General features: G+C 43.9%; 3 protein-coding genes and 2 pseudogenes across 3 annotated transcripts; all 5 read right to left on the reverse strand.

Moving 5' to 3' along the window:
- Positions 1-314: 314 nt before the first annotated feature.
- On the reverse strand, positions 315-2,813 carry LOC136962826 (protocadherin gamma-C5-like). Its single transcript, XM_067256722.1, has one exon. It carries the CDS (start codon positions 2,811-2,813, stop codon positions 315-317), a length of 2,499 nt encoding a protein of 832 aa, XP_067112823.1.
- A 1,135-nt stretch (positions 2,814-3,948) lies between these two features.
- Positions 3,949-6,405, reverse strand: LOC136962827 (protocadherin gamma-C5-like). The gene has a single exon (XM_067256723.1). It carries the CDS (start codon positions 6,403-6,405, stop codon positions 3,949-3,951), a length of 2,457 nt encoding a protein of 818 aa, XP_067112824.1.
- A 1,319-nt stretch (positions 6,406-7,724) lies between these two features.
- On the reverse strand, positions 7,725-10,166 carry LOC136962828 (protocadherin gamma-C5-like). The gene has a single exon (XM_067256724.1). It carries the CDS (start codon positions 10,164-10,166, stop codon positions 7,725-7,727), a length of 2,442 nt encoding a protein of 813 aa, XP_067112825.1.
- Positions 10,167-11,201: 1,035 nt separating this feature from the next.
- Positions 11,202-13,697, reverse strand: LOC136962829 (protocadherin gamma-C5 pseudogene; annotated as a pseudogene).
- Positions 13,698-13,858: 161 nt separating this feature from the next.
- On the reverse strand, positions 13,859-16,961 carry LOC136962830 (protocadherin gamma-C5 pseudogene; annotated as a pseudogene).
- Positions 16,962-17,367: the final 406 nt, after the last annotated feature.

The following is a 17,367-nucleotide window of genomic DNA, read 5'->3' on the forward strand; positions in this document are numbered from 1 at the left end:
GAGGTGCGTTTTAAAGTCCCTTTAACAAAGGAAGCGAAACTCTCCAATCAAAGACAATAACGGCGTCTTTTCATGGTCACATCTGCCAGACGAGAGCGTGCGTGCGCTCTCTTTCATTCCCCCTCCCGAGCATGCACACTTTCTTTCTCTCTCACGCACACACGAGCGCACACAGATAATGTATAGCCATTTGTTGCACCATATGTAAAGACAAGCACCTGCTGTTGTTCCTAAACAACAAGACGTAATTTAAAGAAATGAGTGACTTTTATCCAGGCAAGTGTGTTTTAATGCCAGCATGTGAATCTGTCTTGTCAATCAGTCCATGTTTCACAGTTTTCTCTCACCTGTTGACTCTCGAACGTCCACGCGCTGTCAGGAAGTGATGCGTCAAGCACGTTTATCATGTCCTTAAAGTCACTGGTGCTGCTGGGCTTCACCATGGTGAAATCACTGAACTCTGACATCGGAGACATACACGACCTGAAGGACTGGCTCTGAGACAACATGTCTCCTCCCAGGACCTCCACATACTTAATAGGCCCGTCACTGTTGAGCTGGATCTGCAGGTTTCTGTTGGGATTCTTGTATCCGTCAGAGTCAGCCCGTCTGATACAACAACTCGAGTTGCTCCGACTGTTTCTAGCGCACTTCACCACTAAGATGAGGAAAGTTAACAAAGACAACACTGACACGGAGGCCAGAGACACGATCAGATAAAAAGTGATTTTACTGTTCCGTTTGCTGGGCTCTGAAGTTTTGAGGTGAAAGTCTGAGATGGGCTCGTGAAACCCGTCCTCAACCATTATGTTGACAGTGACTGTGGCGGACTGGACCGGTTCCCCGTTGTCCTTTATCTCTATAAGCAGCCTCTGAGAGGAGTCATCCTGCTCTGAAACAGCGCGTTTAGTCCTCACCTCCCCTGTGTACAGATTCACGCTGAACAGAGAGGCGTCTGTGGCCTCCGCCAGTCTATAGGAAACCCAGGCGTTATGGCCCGAGTCAGCGTCCACTGCCGTTACTTTGGTGACAAGGTGGCCTGCTTTAGCGGACCGGGGCATCTTCTGGTGGGAGACAGAGCCCATGACAGCGGAGGGATAGATAACAGTAGGGGCATTGTCGTTCTGGTCCAGGATAAAAACATGAACCGTGACGTTGCTGCTCAGAGAAGGAGAGCCGTGGTCCTTTGCCTGCACCTGAATCTGAAACACCTTCAGCTTCTCGTAGTCAAACGAGTGCATGCTGTAGATGCTGCCGTTGTCTGAGTTGATGTAAATATAGGACGAGACAGGAACGTCTTGAACTTTAGAGTCTAACACAGAATATGATATTTTAGCATTGTTTCCAAAGTCCACGTCCGCTGCAGACACGGAGCAGATAATCGATCCAGGTGTGTTGTTTTCTTTTACATAAACACTGTAGGCCGCTTCAGTAAACCTGGGTGGGTTATCATTTACGTCCACAATCTGGACTGGAATCCTTTTCTTGCTACTCAGAGGTGGTGAGCCTGCGTCAGTTGCCGTAATCTCTATAACGTACTCAGGAAATGTCTCGCGGTCCAAACCACCGTTTGTGACCAATTCGTAATGGTTGGAAAAAGATGGTTTGAGCGTAAAAGGATAATCGGGTGGCATTTGTAGTGTAATTTTTCCATTGTCACCGGAATCAGGATCTCGTGTACTAATTAACGCAACTACCGTGCCCCTTGGTGCGTCCTCGCGGACTGGGCTAGGTTTAGAGGTGAGGCTTATTTCAGGTGGGTTGTCATTAATGTCTACAACATCAATTTGAACGTTACATTGTCCTTCCATCTGAGGGAGCCCTTTGTCTTTAGCTATAATCTCTATTCTATAGGAGGGAGTGATTTCATAATCCAGAGATGTTTTTAAAAACATTTCCCCAGTTTGTGGATCAATATTAAATAAATCCCGTATTATTTCTGATGTGTGATCACCTAAAGAGTATTCTATCTCTCCATTTAGGCCATCGTCAACATCATTTGCCTCAACTTTAAGAAAAGATGTGCCTTGCGGGGTATTTTCGAATAAAGTAACTTCATATATGGATCTTTCAAATACAGGGATATTATCATTGTTATCAAGGACGGATATTATGATCTGTACAGTCCCAGATCTTACTGGAGAGCCACCATCCAAGGCCGTTAATAGCAGCTGATGTGTCGCTTTATTCTCTCGGTCCAGAGATTTTTCCAGAACTAATTCAGGAACTTTGCGTCCATCACCAGTACCCTTGACTTTCAAACTGAAATGTTCGTTTTTGCTGAGTGTATACGATTTCAAAGAATTATCTCCAACATCCGGATCCTGCGCGCTCTCTAACGAAAAGCGCACACCCGGGGCGGTGGACTCTGCTATTTTCAACGTGCGCTCAGCCGACTGAAAATGCGGAGCATTGTCGTTAATATCCTGAATTTCCACCTCTACTCTGTGAAGCTGAAGAGGATTCTCAATAATCACTTCTAATGGGAGCAGACACTTCAAGCTTTGTCCACACAGAGTCTCTCTGTCGATTCTGTCGCTTACAATGATCTCACCTTTCCCCAAATCCACACTGAAATACTGTTTACCCGCTACGGATGCTATCCTCAAATCCCGCGTGGAAATCTCAGTCACTTCCAGATTGAGATCTTTGGCTATATTTCCCACCACGGAGCCCACGCTTAGCTCCTCTGGAACGACATAGCGAATTTGCGCTGCAACTGTATTCCAAGACAAAAACACACCGAGCAGCCAAAGCCCTTGTCCTCTCCAGCCTCTCAGGAACATGTTCCTCTCCGGTCCCAACCGCTTCATATTAATATGCTCAAACACCGTCAAATCCTGAAAATATATTCATAATAAAGCCATACATCTATGAAGATCACCTCCCCATATTGTCCAGGTATCTAAATCCATTTTGGAGACGAAAGGCTCGTTCACTACCGTGTCTCCCAGCTCTCTGCATTGTTGGTTATGCTGTGATAAAGAGGGGGAGGGAGTAGATCTCTTTGTACAGTTCTGAACGCTATTGGTGCACATAGAGCAACGGGTAAGCCAATGGAAAACAGATTGTCTCTTAAAGTCACAGTCATTTTTCTCAGGCGCATTTGAGGGCGAGATGAAGCTGGAGATCACAACATAATGTCGATGCCTTTTTACTGTGTTACAAAACATCTGAATTATTAACCATTTTAAACGAAACCATTTGTTTTGAGAATACAAATTAATATGTTATAATCATAGACCTAGAAGGAGGCTTGATAGATGTTTCAACCGTTCAGTCTTCGATCAGATACATTTAAATGTAATTTGGAGAGAAGCAATGTCGTCTACAAATCACGTGCACACACCATAGTAACCACGGGCTTCACAGCCGCTTAGAGCCCAGAGAGCGGAGATGTCTCTGTCCACTCGGGTGGTGCTGAAACAGTTCAACACGAGGGAGTCAGGTGGCTGAGTGGTGAGGGAGTCGGGCTAGTAATCTGAAGGTTGCCAGATCGAATCCAAGCCGTGAAAAATGACGTTATGTCCTTGGGCAAGGCACTTCACCCTACTTGCCTCGGGGAGAATGTCCCTGTACTTACTGTAAGTCGCTCTGGATAAGAGCGTCTGCTAAATGACTAAATGTAAATGTTCAAATGTTCAACACACACACAGGCCTACGGATGCCTCCACGAACGACTATCTGTGACCAATACTTCCCCTCGAAACACAAACAAGTATGTTATTGTGTATTAAGTATATTTAATATGTGAAATTAAAATCGCAGTCAATAAAACTGAAAATATACGTGCACCTCCCTGATTTTCATAATCGAAACGCGCTAGGCAACGTTTGACAGGAAATGTCTCAAAACAACGTTGCAGGGAAAGCAAGTTATTCTTCAATTGTGAATACATTTAAATATGATTTGAATACAATGTGAAAACATGTATTTACCAAGTTTTTACTATGAGCTCACCTGTTGACTCTCGAACGTCCAAGCGCTGTCAGGAAGTGATGCGTCAAGCACGTTTATCATGTCCTTAAAGTCAGTGGTACTGCTGGGCTTAACCATGGTGAAATCACTGAACTCTGACATCGGAGACATACACGACCTGAACGACTGGCTCTGAGACAACATGTCTCCTCCCAGGACCTCCACATACTTAATAGGCCCGTCACTGTTGAGCTGGATCTGCAGGTTTCTGTTGGGATTCTTGTATCCGTCAGAGTCAGCCCGTCTGATACAGCAACTCGAGTTGCTCCGACTGTTTCTAGCGCACTTCACCACTAAGATGAGGAAAGTCAACAAAGACAACACTGACACGGAGGCCAGAGAGCCGATCAGATAAAAAGTGATTTTACTGTTCCGTTTGCTGGGCTCTGAAGTTTTGAGGTGAAAGTTTGAGATGGGCTCGTGAAACCCGTCCTCAACCATTATGTTGACCGTGACTGTGGCGGACTGGACCGATTCCCCGTTGTCCTTTATCTCTATAAGCAGCCTCTGAGAGGAGTCATCCTGCTCTGAAACAGCGCGTTTAGTCCTCACCTCCCCTGTGTACAGATTCACGCTGAACAGAGAGGCGTCTGTGGCCTCCGCCAGTCTATAGGAAACCCAGGCGTTATGGCCCGAGTCAGCGTCCACTGCCGTTACTTTGGTGACGAGGTGGCCTGCTTTAGCGAACCGGGGCATCTTCTGGTGGGAGACAGAGCCCATGACAGCGGAGGGATAGATAACAGTAGGGGCATTGTCGTTCTGGTCCAGGATAAAAACATGAACCGTGACGTTACTGCTCAGAGACGGAGAGCCGTGGTCCTTTGCCTGCACCTTAATCTGAAACACCTTCAGCTTCTCATAGTCAAACGAGTGCATGCTGTAGATGCTGCCGTTGTCTGAGTTGATATAAACATAAGAAGAGGCAGAAACGTCCTGCACTTTAGTGTCTAGTATAGAGTATGATATCTTAGCATTATCTCCCAAGTCAAGATCAGAGGCGGACACTGAATATATGATTGATCCAGCCACTCCGTTCTCTTTTATATAAACCGTATATGACGGTTGAGAGAAAATGGGAGGGTTGTCATTAACGTCCACAATTTTTACAATGATTTCTTTTTGCGTCGAGAGAGGAGGTGAACCCAAATCTGACGCGAAAATGTTTATTTTATATTCAGGAAACTCCTCTCGGTCGAGTTTAGCGTCTGTCACGATAGCGTAATTATCTGAAAACGATGGTTGCAGTTTGAAGGGATATTCCGCCGGTAAACTTAGTCTGACCTTCCCGTTGTCCAACGAATCCAGGTCTTTTGCGCCGATCAATGCAACTACTGTTCCCAACGGAGCGTCTTCCTTCACTGAGTTAGGTAAAGAGGTGAGAACTATTTCGGGCGTGTTGTCATTTACATCTAAGATTTCTACCTGGACAGAACAATGGCGGTCCATGACGGGGGCGCCTTTGTCTGCTGCACGGATGTCAAACTCATACATTTGCCTGTTTTCATAATCCAAGACGCCTGTCACCGTGATTTGACCCGACTTAGAATCAACAGAGAACATGTTCTGTATAAAGTCTGGAGTTTGTTCTGCAAAAGAATACTCGATATCTCCATTGGCGCCCTCGTCAACATCAGTGGCTTTTACTTCCAAAACGACAGTGCCTGCAGGTACATTTTCTCGTAATGACGAGTCATACATTGATTTTTCAAAAATAGGTGCATTGTCATTGTTATCTAAAACTTGAACTGTGATCTCTGTTGTACCTGATCGGGCAGGGTTGCCCCCGTCTACAGCTGTAAGTATAAGCTGATGAACGGCCTGCATCTCTCTGTCTAGCGTTTTTTGTAAAACCAATTCAGGTATTTTTGTACCGTCTCTATTCGTTTTCATCTTTAAAGTAAAAAAATCATTTTGGTTCAGTTTGTAAGAGCTGATCGAATTTCCACCTACGTCTGGGTCCTGCGCTCCTTTCAAAGGAAACCGTGCTCCCGTTGCTGTGGACTCAGCGATATTAAGAACTCGCTCAGTAGAGAGAAAGCTCGGGCCGTTATCATTTATATCCTGGATTTCAACCTCAACACGGTGGAGTTGAAGAGGGTCCTCGATTATAATCTGCAGTGGCAACACGCATTTGGCGCTTTGTCCACACAAGCTCTCTCTGTCTATTCGTTCACTAACCACGAGCTCACCCTTTCCCGAATCCACGTTGAAAAACTGTTTGCTACCATCGGTGGCTATCCTCAGTTTTCGAGTAAAAATCTCAGGTGCGCCCAAACCAAGATCCTTAGCTATATTCCCCACTACGGATCCTTCCTTCAACTCCTCTGGGATGGTGTAGCGGATCTGTGCTTCTACTGTATTCCACAGCAGAAGCAGCAGCCATAGCGATCGCTTAGGAACAAACATTCTCCCAACTAAAGTATCCATTTCGAGGGAAGATGCCTGCTCCATTCAAACGACGTCCTTATTCCATAATACATTGCACTTTATATAAACAGGGGGATAGTCCGGTACCGTTTATTCAAGCAGTGATGTGATACACAATCACTGTGAGCGCAGATTGGGTTTCTGACCAGCATAGTGATGTATATGATGCTGTGAAGAGGGAGAGAGAAGATCCCTTTGTAAGAGGCAGCAGGCTATTGGTGCATGGAGCTCCAATAGCAATCGACTGGGAGCCTAGCTGTCTTAAAGCAGCAGTGTACTAAATACATAATACATTTGGCAATTTCACAATGGTCTCTATAGACCCATAGCAACTGTTCTATAAAAAAATACATATTTACCTTCACAGGAGTTACATATCAGAGGCTTATTTGAATACAATGTCAGAGGCATATGTGGTTTTGTGTGTGTTTTTCTTTATAAGAAACTACAGGTCAATTAAATGAACATCAGTGTTTAAATAGATAGAGTATAAGGCTCAATCTTCAATGATATGGTGGTAAAGTGACCACAAGACAAGTAAACAGATTACTCTAACATTCACTGAACATATTTTTTCAAATGTGTGTGTTTTGTGTGCCTCTTGAAATTCGTCATTTTGCTTTCTGAAATACATTTTCCTGTTTCCAAGAGAAACAGTAACATTGTCAACCCCAAGAAGCGTTTGAATGACTAAATTGCACAACATATGATAACCAGTCACCTTTACACAAAATCAAGCGAATTCCATAGATTAAACAAGAGGTAGGTTTGGCTTGTAGTGGTCTGACAACCGAACAACGTTTCTTTTTTTAGTTTCAAAATATATAAATCTATATATTTTTTACCTTTGCATTCGAATCCTGTATAAAATATCTGTGCCCATTGTTCGTTGTTGTTGGAAAAATACTGCATGTTTCAATTCAGCAAACATGTTTTCCATACTCTCCCACAGTTACTGTTCCACACCGGGAGTCGAGCAGAAGACTACAGAAAGAGGAACGAAGTGGACAAAGCGCTGCATTTCAGAACATTGGACAGCACCGCTGTGGAGTTTCGAGTCGCAAAAAGGCAAGAATTACATTAATTTGATTTGGCTTTGGGGTTGTTCGATTCTGGGTGGGTGAACATTAGTATTTGATGGACAGAAGAATAGAGGGTAACCAATGTATATGATCGCTATTTTATGCTGAGCTAGTGTATTAACAGTAAAGGCGGATGATGCTTTGGAAGAATTAAGGTAATTGCTAGAAGCATACGTGTGCCCAACAACATATAAAATCAGAATGTATAAAGAAGATCAGTGGCTGACAACTGTTTTCTTAAAACTTGCAAAACCTCACCTGTTGGCTTTCGAACGTCCACGCGCTGTCAGGAAGTGATGCGTCAAGCACGTTTATCATGTCCTTAAAGTCAGTGGTGCTGCTGGGCTTAACCATGGTGAAATCACTGAACTCTGACATCGGAGACATACACGACCTGAAGGACTGGCTCTGAGACAACATGTCTCCTCCCAGGACCTCCACATACTTAATAGGCCCGTCACTGTTGAGCTGGATCTGCAGGTTTCTGTTGGGATTCTTGTATCCGTCAGAGTCAGCCCGTCTGATACAGCAACTCGAGTTGCTCCGACTGTTTTTAGCGCACTTCACCACTAAGATGAGGAAAGTCAACAAAGACAACACTGACACGGAGGCCAGAGAGACGATCAGATAAAAAGTGATTTTACTGTTCCGTTTGCTGGGCTCTGAAGTTTTGAAGTGAAAGTCTGAGATGGGCTCGTGAAGCCCGTCCTCTACAAGTATGTTGACAGTGACTGTTGTTGACTGAACCAGTTCCCCGTTGTCCTTTATCTCTATAAGCAGCCTCTGAGAGGAGTCATCCTGCTCTGAAACAGCGCGTTTAGTCCTCACCTCCCCTGTGTACAGATTCACGCTGAACAGAGAGGCGTCTGTGGCCTCCGCCAGTCTATAGGAAACCCAGGCGTTATGGCCCGAGTCAGCGTCCACTGCCGTTACTTTGGTGACGAGGTGGCCTGCTTTAGAGAACCGGGGCATCTTCTGGTGGGAGACAGAGCCCATGACGGCGAAAGGGTAAATAACAGAAGGGGCATTGTCGTTCTGGTCCAGGATAAAAACATGAACCGTGACGTTACTGCTCAGAGACGGAGAGCCGTGGTCCTTTGCCTGCACCTTAATCTGAAACACCTTCAGCTTCTCGTAGTCAAACGAGTGCATACTGTAGATGCTGCCGTTGTCTGAGTTGATGTAAACATAAGACGAGGCAGAAACGTCCTGCACTTTAGTGTCTAGTATAGAGTATGATATCTTGGAATTTTCTCCTGTATCTGGATCAGAGGCGGTTACTGAACACAGTATCGATCCCGGGGTTCCGTTTTCTTTCACATACACCGTATATAACAGCTGAGAGAATACTGGGGGATTATCGTTAACGTCGAGAACTCTAACCGTAATGATCTGCCTTGATGATAGAGGGGGTGTCCCAGAATCCTCTGCTACTATCTCTATTCTGTATTCTGCATTTGATTCCCTGTCCAGCGCGAGATCAGTAAGCAAAGCGTAATTGTTAGTCGTTGATTGCTTTAATTTAAATGGTATGCCGGTTGGTAAAGTTAGACTAACTTTACCGTTATCGCCTGAATCTAAATCCTTTGCTCGTAGGAGAGCTACAACAGTGCCGATTGGTGCGTCTTCCCTGACAGGGTTGGGTTTAGATTTCAAAATGACCTCAGGGACATTGTCGTTTACATCTATTACGTATATTTCAACTGTACACATTCCTTGCATTGTAAGAGTTCCTTTGTCTGTTGCTAGAATATCAAATTTATGAACACCTGAAGTTTCAAAATCTAGTTTGCCACGGACAGCAATTTCCCCCGTTTCAGAATCAATAGAGAACAGATTCTGAATTAATTCAGACGTGTGTGGCTCAAAAGAATAAAGTATTTCGCCATTGACACCTTCGTCTTGATCTAAAGCTTTAACGGTTAGAATAATGGTTCCAACTTGGGTGTTTTCGAGAAGTTTTGCGTCATAAATTGACTTTTCAAATGTTGGTGCGTTGTCATTCTGATCTAGAACTCGAACAATTATTTCTGTTGTGCCGGATCTTGCTGGATTTCCGCCATCCACGGCCGTCAGATATAGTGTGTGTGTTGCTATTTGCTCCCTGTCTAACGTTTTATCTAAAACTAACTCGGGAACTTTATTCCCATCCTTAGTTTTAATATTTAAAGTAAAATGTTCGTTTTTACTGAGTGTATATGAGCGTACTGTATTTGAGCCAACGTCCGGGTCTTGAGCTGAATCTAAACGAAACTTCACACCCGGCACCGTAGACTCTGCCACACTCAAGACATTCTGGTTGCTTTGAAAAACAGGCGAATTGTCATTTATGTCATTTATCTCAATTTCAACACGATGCATCTGAAGTGGGTTTTCTACGATAGCTTCTAAAGGCAACAGACAACCGGCGCTTTGTCCACATAGGCTCTCTCTGTCTATCCTCTCATTAACAATGAGCTCGCCTTTCGCCAAGTCCACAGTGAAATACTGCTTACCGCCCTCTGAGTCTATTCGTAGTTCACGGTCATAAACCTCCGAAATTTCCAATCCCAGATCTTTAGCTAAATTTCCAACAACGGATCCCACGTTCATCTCCTCGGGAATGGAGTAGCGAGTCTGCGCCTCGGTTATATTCCACATGAGAGAGAGAAATATCACCGTCCGCAAATGTAAAAACATCGTTCCAAATAGGATTCCCATGCTTGAGAAAAAGAACAGTTGCCAGATGTCTTAATTTGTAAGACATTGCCAGTACATGTAATAACGGTCAAGAGATCTTACTGATCATCGCTGCACAGACGGTTTGTAATTTCCATTCTGCAGTTGCAGCTCCGTCCTTCTCAGCCCTAGTCATTGCACGATTATGGTGCTGTAGCCTAGGGAGGGAGCAGATCTCTTTGTGCATCTCGGTATGCTATTGGTGCTCTAGTGCTCCAATGGACTGTGAGCAGTGCTGCTCCTTAAACACACAGTACAGTATGTGAGGCATAATGTGAAGCTCAAAGTGTTACGGAAAGTTATATCGACGTAAAGTTTTACAATAGTATTTGTTTGATTACGTCTAACACTAAGAATGATTCAAATTAAATCCAAGATACAAAAAATATGCCATGTGAAAGCAGTGAACGGCTTTTCAAAACTATATTTACCATAAAAGCCGTGGAAGTTATTATTATACAGTGTAATCAGCATCAAGAAACAAACAGTATCAAACAGAATCTAATTGCTAATTATATTTCAGCACAACCAATGAAGGTCATATCTTTCAGACATGTATATTAAGATTATAACTGTCATATGTAAAACACTTCATAATTGAAAAATCTATATGGGTTTCCGGTTAACATGTTATAGGCTTAATATTATGATGACACAGAAGTCAAAATACGAGGAAGAGGAAATCAGAACCATGGACAGCGCCACAATCTAGGCCTGAGGGCGAGCGAAGAGCACAGCCCCTCAAAATACCCTCGTTTCCTCAAGTGCAAAAATAACTTATAACATTTAGGATGAAGGGTAGTCCTTCTAATTATTCGTGTTAATAACCGAAAACGTAAAAAGAGTGAGAAGAGCCCAGTTTTATCAAATGCAATGGACCCAGGCTGACAAGAAAATAAGTTGAAAGAAAAAGATGAATATGCTACCTCTGATATTAGGCTCAAAAACGTCAAACCGCATTACAAATAAAAATATATCGAATTAACGATGACTTAGTCACCAAGCAGACGAGAACAAATACACATTTTGTGCCGAGCTCACCTGTTGACTCTCGAACGTCCACGCGCTGTCAGGAAGTGATGCGTCAAGCACGTTTATCATGTCCTTAAAGTCAGTGGTGCTGCTGGGCTTGACCATGGTGAAATCACTGAACTCTGACATCGGAGACATACACGACCTGAACGACTGGCTCTGAGACAACATGTCTCCTCCCAGGACCTCCACATACTTAATAGGCCCGTCACTGTTGAGCTGGATCTGCAGGTTTCTGTTGGGATTCTTGTATCCGTCAGAGTCAGCCCGTCTGATGCAGCAACTCGAGTTGCTCCGACTGTTTCTAGCGCACTTCACCACTAAGATGAGGAAAGTCAACAAAGACAACACTGACACGGAGGCCAGAGAGACGATCAGATAAAAAGTGATTTTACTGTTCCGTTTGCTGGGCTCTGTTGTTTTGAGGTGAAAGTCTGAGATGGGCTCGTGAAACCCGTCCTCTAACATTATGTTGATAGTGACTGTGGCGGACTGGACCGGTTCCCCATTGTCCTTTATCTCTATAAGCAGCCTCTGAGAGGAGTCATCCTGCTCTGAAACAGCGCGTTTAGTCCTCACCTCTCCTGTGTACAGATTCACGCTGAACAGGGAGGCGTCTGTGGCCTCCGCCAGTCTATAGGAAACCCAGGCGTTATGGCCCGAGTCAGCGTCCACTGCCGTTACTTTGGTGACGAGGTGGCCTGCTTTAGCGGACCGGGGCATCTTCTGGTGGGAGACAGAGCCCATAATGGCGGAGGGGTAGATAACAGAAGGGGCATTGTCGTTCTGGTCCAGGATAAAAACATGAACCGTGACGTTGCTGCTCAGAGACGGAGAACCCTGGTCCTTCACTTGAACCGTTATCTGGAAACGTTGAACTTTTTCGTAATCAAATGAGCTCATACTGTAGATAGTGCCGTTGTCTGAATTGATGTAGAAGTATGACGACGCTGGGATATTTTGAAATGTGGAGTCTACGATGGAATAAGAGAGCAACGCATTCTTATCCTGGTCCTTATCAGAGGCACTAACTGAAAATAAAGACGCACCTGCCGCATTGTTTTCTTTGATATACACGTCATATGAAGTCTGAGAGAATATTGGATAGTTGTCATTAACATCTAGTACTTTAACATTGACAGTCTTTGTAATTTTAAGAGGCGGTGTGCCCTCGTCAGTAGCTACTATTTCAATCTCATATTCGGGGTTAACTTCACGGTCTAAAACGGATTTTGTTACTAAAGAATAGTGATTATCAAACGAAGGTTTTAACTCGAATGGGTACCCAGTAGGGATTTGTACGTTTACATGGCCATTTTTACCTGAGTCTGAATCTTGTACATTTATCAAAGCTATCACTGTCCCAAGAGGTGCGTTTTCTTTCACAGGACTAGGCAGTGACGTTAGAATAACAGCTGGTGCGTTATCATTTTCATCTAATATATCTACTTCCACAGACGCGTGTCCTTCTTGTTCCGGATTGCCTTTGTCTTTTGCGCGCACATCAAATGTGTACGATTTACTCGTTTCATAATCGAGAGTTCCCACGACTGTAACTTCTCCAGACTCACGGTTAATGGCAAACGCTTTTTTCACCGTATCAGATGTATGTGCCCCAAAGCCATATTCAATTTCACCATTCAGACCATCATCTAGGTCGGTGGCTTTAACACTTAGAACGCTAACGCCATGGACAGCATTTTCATGAACCTGAATTTTGTAATTAGCTTGTTCAAATAGTGGTTCATTGTCATTAGTATCTTTAACATTAACATGAATTACTGTTGTGCCTGATCTGACCGGATTCCCTCCATCTAATGCTGTCAAAACAATCTGATGGACAGACTGCTTCTCTCTGTCTAAAGCTTTGTCTAATATTAACTCTGGCACCCTGTTTCCGTTTTTAAGAGTTTTAACGTTCAGTTTAAAATAGTTATTCTTATTAATCTCATATGACTGCAAGCCGTTGCTTCCAACATCGGGATCTTCTGCGCTTTCCAGAGGAAAACGAGCCCCCGACGTGCTGGATTCTGCTATACTCAGTATGCTTTCTTTTGTGTGAAAACTAGGCGCATTGTCATTTATATCTTGCAGTTCAATTTCCACACGATGCAACTGTAAGGGGTTTTCAATCACTACTTGTACGGGCATCAGACAAGCACTGTTTTGTCCGCAAAGCGTCTCTCGGTCAATTCTCTCATTTATTACGAGCTCACCTTTACCTAAATCCACAGTGAAGTACTGCTTCCCATCTTGAGATGATGCTATCCGCAAATTACGCTCATAGATCTCAGAAAGATCCAAACCCAGATCTTTTGCTAGATTTCCAACGACTGAACCCTCTTTCAGCTCCTCGGGTATGTTGTACCGAATCTGTGCCGCTATTGTATTCCACGAGACGAAATAGAAAAGCAAGGGCGCGAGCCATCCCGAAAGCAGTTTATTCCTCCGGCTTCTCATTTCCCTGAACAAAGTGTCCCATCAATGAGACTAAGATCATAAAAAGACGACATAAACCATGTTAGATATTCCACCGCAGGGACGAATATTCCGTTGTATGGACTGACATAATGATCACACAGGAAAGACACCTCGCCCACCACTGATCAGTGTAGACGATGCTACGGGGGTTGGGAAAAGATCTCTTTGTGCAGCTCTGCACGCTATTGGTGGACACCGAAAACATGCACAAACCAATAGCTATGAGGAGGAAACTTAAAGGTACAGGACGCTGTATACCAAGCAAATGCATACACTATCTGATCTTTGAATGGGGCTTTGTGGTTATAATCCATTGTCTAGCGTTTATTAATGATAGTGATTCATTCAATCAATATTAATTCCCCTATTGTGCTGCATCAATGCAGGCTACATCATGTGTAATGAGCCACATTAGAATGGCGAGCATTAGACTTAGCCTGTGGAGACAGTCGCTGACCACAGCTATGGTGCTGAAATGAAACGGCGATGAGCGTGTTTGAAAGGAAAGAGCACAATTATTCGTAGTGATTCAAGTGTTGTTGTTTTTTGTAAGCTATGGCACACACAATATCCAATTCAAGTAATTAACGAAAATGAACGATAACTGTGTGACGAGTAGACTACACAGTGGCCAAATAAATAGGTGGACAATCTGAGTAAATGTAGCCAGCGGCCTGTTAGGAACTGGAATGTTTTTAATGTATTATTTTATTCATATTATTATTATTATTAACGAAACAGACGCAAGCCATAAAGTTCTGCCAACAAACAAACAAACTGTTGGAACAAAAAGTGAAATATGTTCATTAAAAAGCTCACCTGCTGACTCTCGAACGTCCACGCGCTGTCAGGAAGTGATGCGTCAAGCACGTTTATCATGTCCTTAAAGTCAGTGGTGCTGCTGGGCTTAACCATGGTGAAATCACTGAACTCTGACATCGGAGACATACACGACCTGAAGGACTGGCTCTGAGACAACATGTCTCCTCCCAGGACCTCCACATACTTAATAGGCCCGTCACTGTTGAGCTGGATCTGCAGGTTTCTGTTGGGATTCTTGTATCCGTCAGAGTCAGCCCGTCTGATACAGCAACTCGAGTTGCTCCGACTGTTTTTAGCGCACTTCACCACTAAGATGAGGAAAGTCAACAAAGACAACACTGACACGGAGGCCAGAGACACGATCAGATAAAAAGTGATTTTACTGTTCCGTTTGCTGGGCTCTGAAGTTTTGAGGTGAAAGTCTGAGATGGGCTCGTGAAGCCCGTCCTCAACCATTATGTTGACAGTGACTGTGGCGGACTGGACCGGTTCCCCGTTGTCCTTTATCTCTATAAGCAGCCTCTGAGAGGAGTCATCCTGCTCTGAAACAGCGCGTTTAGTCCTCACCTCCCCTGTGTACAGATTCACGCTGAACAGAGAGGCGTCTGTGGCCTCCGCCAGTCTATAGGAAACCCAGGCGTTATGGCCCGAGTCAGCGTCCACTGCCGTTACTTTGGTGACGAGGTGGCCTGCTTTAGAGAACCGGGGCATCTTCTGGTGGGAGACAGAGCCCATGACGGCGAAAGGGTAAATAACAGAAGGGGCATTGTCGTTCTGGTCCAGGATAAAAACATGAACCGTGACGTTGCTGCTCAGAGACGGAGAGCCGTGGTCCTTTGCCTGCACCTTAATCTGAAACACCTTCAGCTTCTCATAGTCAAACGAGTGCATACTGTAGATGCTGCCGTTGTCTGAGTTGATGTAAACATAAGACGAGGCAGAAACGTCCTGCACTTTAGTGTCTAGTATAGAGTATGATATCTTAGCATTTTCTCCTGTATCTGGATCAGAGGCGGTTACTGAACACAATATCGATCCCGGGGTTCCGTTTTCTTTCACATACACTGTATATAACGGCTGAGAGAAAACCGGGGGATTATCGTTAACGTCAAGAACTCTAACCGTAATGATCTGCCTTGATGATAGAGGGGGTGTCCCAGAATCCTCTGCTGTTATCTCTATTCTGTACTCTGCATTTGATTCCCTGTCTAGCATGACATCAGTAAGCAAAGCGTAATTGTTAGACATTGATTGTTTTAATTTAAATGGTATGCCGGGTGGTAAAGTTAGACTAACTTTACCGTTATCGCCGGAATCTAAATCTTTTGTTCTTAGGAGGGCTACAACAGTGCCGATTGGTGCGTCTTCCTTGACAGGGTTAGGTTTCGATTTCAAAATGATTTCGGGGTCATTATCGTTCACATCTATTACGTCTATTTCAACAGTACACAGTCCATGCATTGCTAAGGGCCCTTTATCAGTTGCTAGAATATCAAATTTATGAAAGCTTGCATTTTCAAAATTTAGCTTTCCACGGACAGCGATTTCTCCTGTTTCAGAATCAATTGTAAACATATTTTGAATGAATTCAGGAGTGTGTGGCTCAAAAGTATAAAATATTTCGCCATTGACACCTTCGTCTATATCTATAGCCTTCACTGTTAGAATAATGGTTCCAATCTGGATGTTTTCTTGCAGTTTTGCGTCATAAAGTGACTTTTCAAATGAAGGTGCGTTGTCATTATGATCTAGAACTCGAACGATTATTTCTGTTGTTCCAGATCTCGCTGGATTTCCACCATCTACAGCTGTTAGATAAAGAGTGTGTGTTGCTAATTGCTCTCTGTCTAACATTTTATCTAAAACTAACTCGGGAACTTTTGTACCATCCTTATTAGTTTTGACATTCAAATTAAAATGTCCATTTTTACTGAGTGTATATGAGCGTATGGAATTCGAGCCCACGTCCGGGTCTTGTGCGGAATCTAAACGAAACTTTACACCCGGTACCGTAGACTCAGCAACGCTCAAGACATTCTGGTTGCTTTGAAAAACAGGTGAATTGTCATTTATGTCATTTATCTCAATTTCAACACGATGCATCTGAAGTGGGTTTTCTACGATAGCTTCTAAAGGCAACAGACAACCGGCGCTTTGTCCACATAGGCTCTCTCTGTCTATCCTCTCATTAACAATGAGCTCGCCTTTCGCCAAGTCCACAGTGAAATACTGCTTACCGCCCTCTGAGTCTATTCGTAGTTCACGGTCATAAACCTCCGAAATTTCCAATCCCAGATCTTTAGCTAAATTTCCAACAACGGATCCCACGTTCATCTCCTCGGGAATTGAGTAGCGAGTCTGCGCCTCGGTTATATTCCACATGAGAGAGAGCAATATCACCGTCCGCAAATGTAAAAACATCGTTCCAAATAGGATTCCCATGCTTGAGAAAAAGAACAGTTGCCAGATGTCTTAATTTGTAAGACATTGCCAGTACATGTAATAACGGTCAAGAGATCTTACTGATCATCGCTGCACAGACGGTTTGTAATTTCCATTCTGCAGTTGCAGCTCCGTCCTTCTCAGCCCTAGTCATTTCACGATTATGGTGCTGTAGCCTAGGGAGGGAGCAGATCTCTTTGTGCATCTCGGTATGCTATTGGTGCTCTAGTGCTCCAATGGACTGTGAGCAGTGCTGCTCCTTAAACACACAGTACAGTATGTGAGGCATAATGAGAAGCTCAAAGTGTTACGGAAAGTTATATCGACGTAAAGTTTTACAATAGTATTTGTTTGATTACGTCTAACACTAAGAATGATTCAAATT

The sequence above is a fragment of the Osmerus mordax genome, chromosome 19 (assembly GCF_038355195.1).
Source record: "Osmerus mordax isolate fOsmMor3 chromosome 19, fOsmMor3.pri, whole genome shotgun sequence".
Lineage (NCBI taxonomy): Eukaryota > Metazoa > Chordata > Actinopteri > Osmeriformes > Osmeridae > Osmerus > Osmerus mordax.

Bases quoted from the DNA above. Each gene is read 5' to 3' on its own strand.
- LOC136962826 (XM_067256722.1), bottom strand. From the start codon at position 2,813: ATGAAGCGGTTGGGACCGGAGAGGAACATGTTCCTGAGAGGCTGGAGA.
- LOC136962828 (XM_067256724.1), bottom strand. From the start codon at position 10,166: ATGTTTTTACATTTGCGGACGGTGATATTTCTCTCTCTCATGTGGAAT.
- LOC136962827 (XM_067256723.1), bottom strand. From the start codon at position 6,405: ATGGATACTTTAGTTGGGAGAATGTTTGTTCCTAAGCGATCGCTATGG.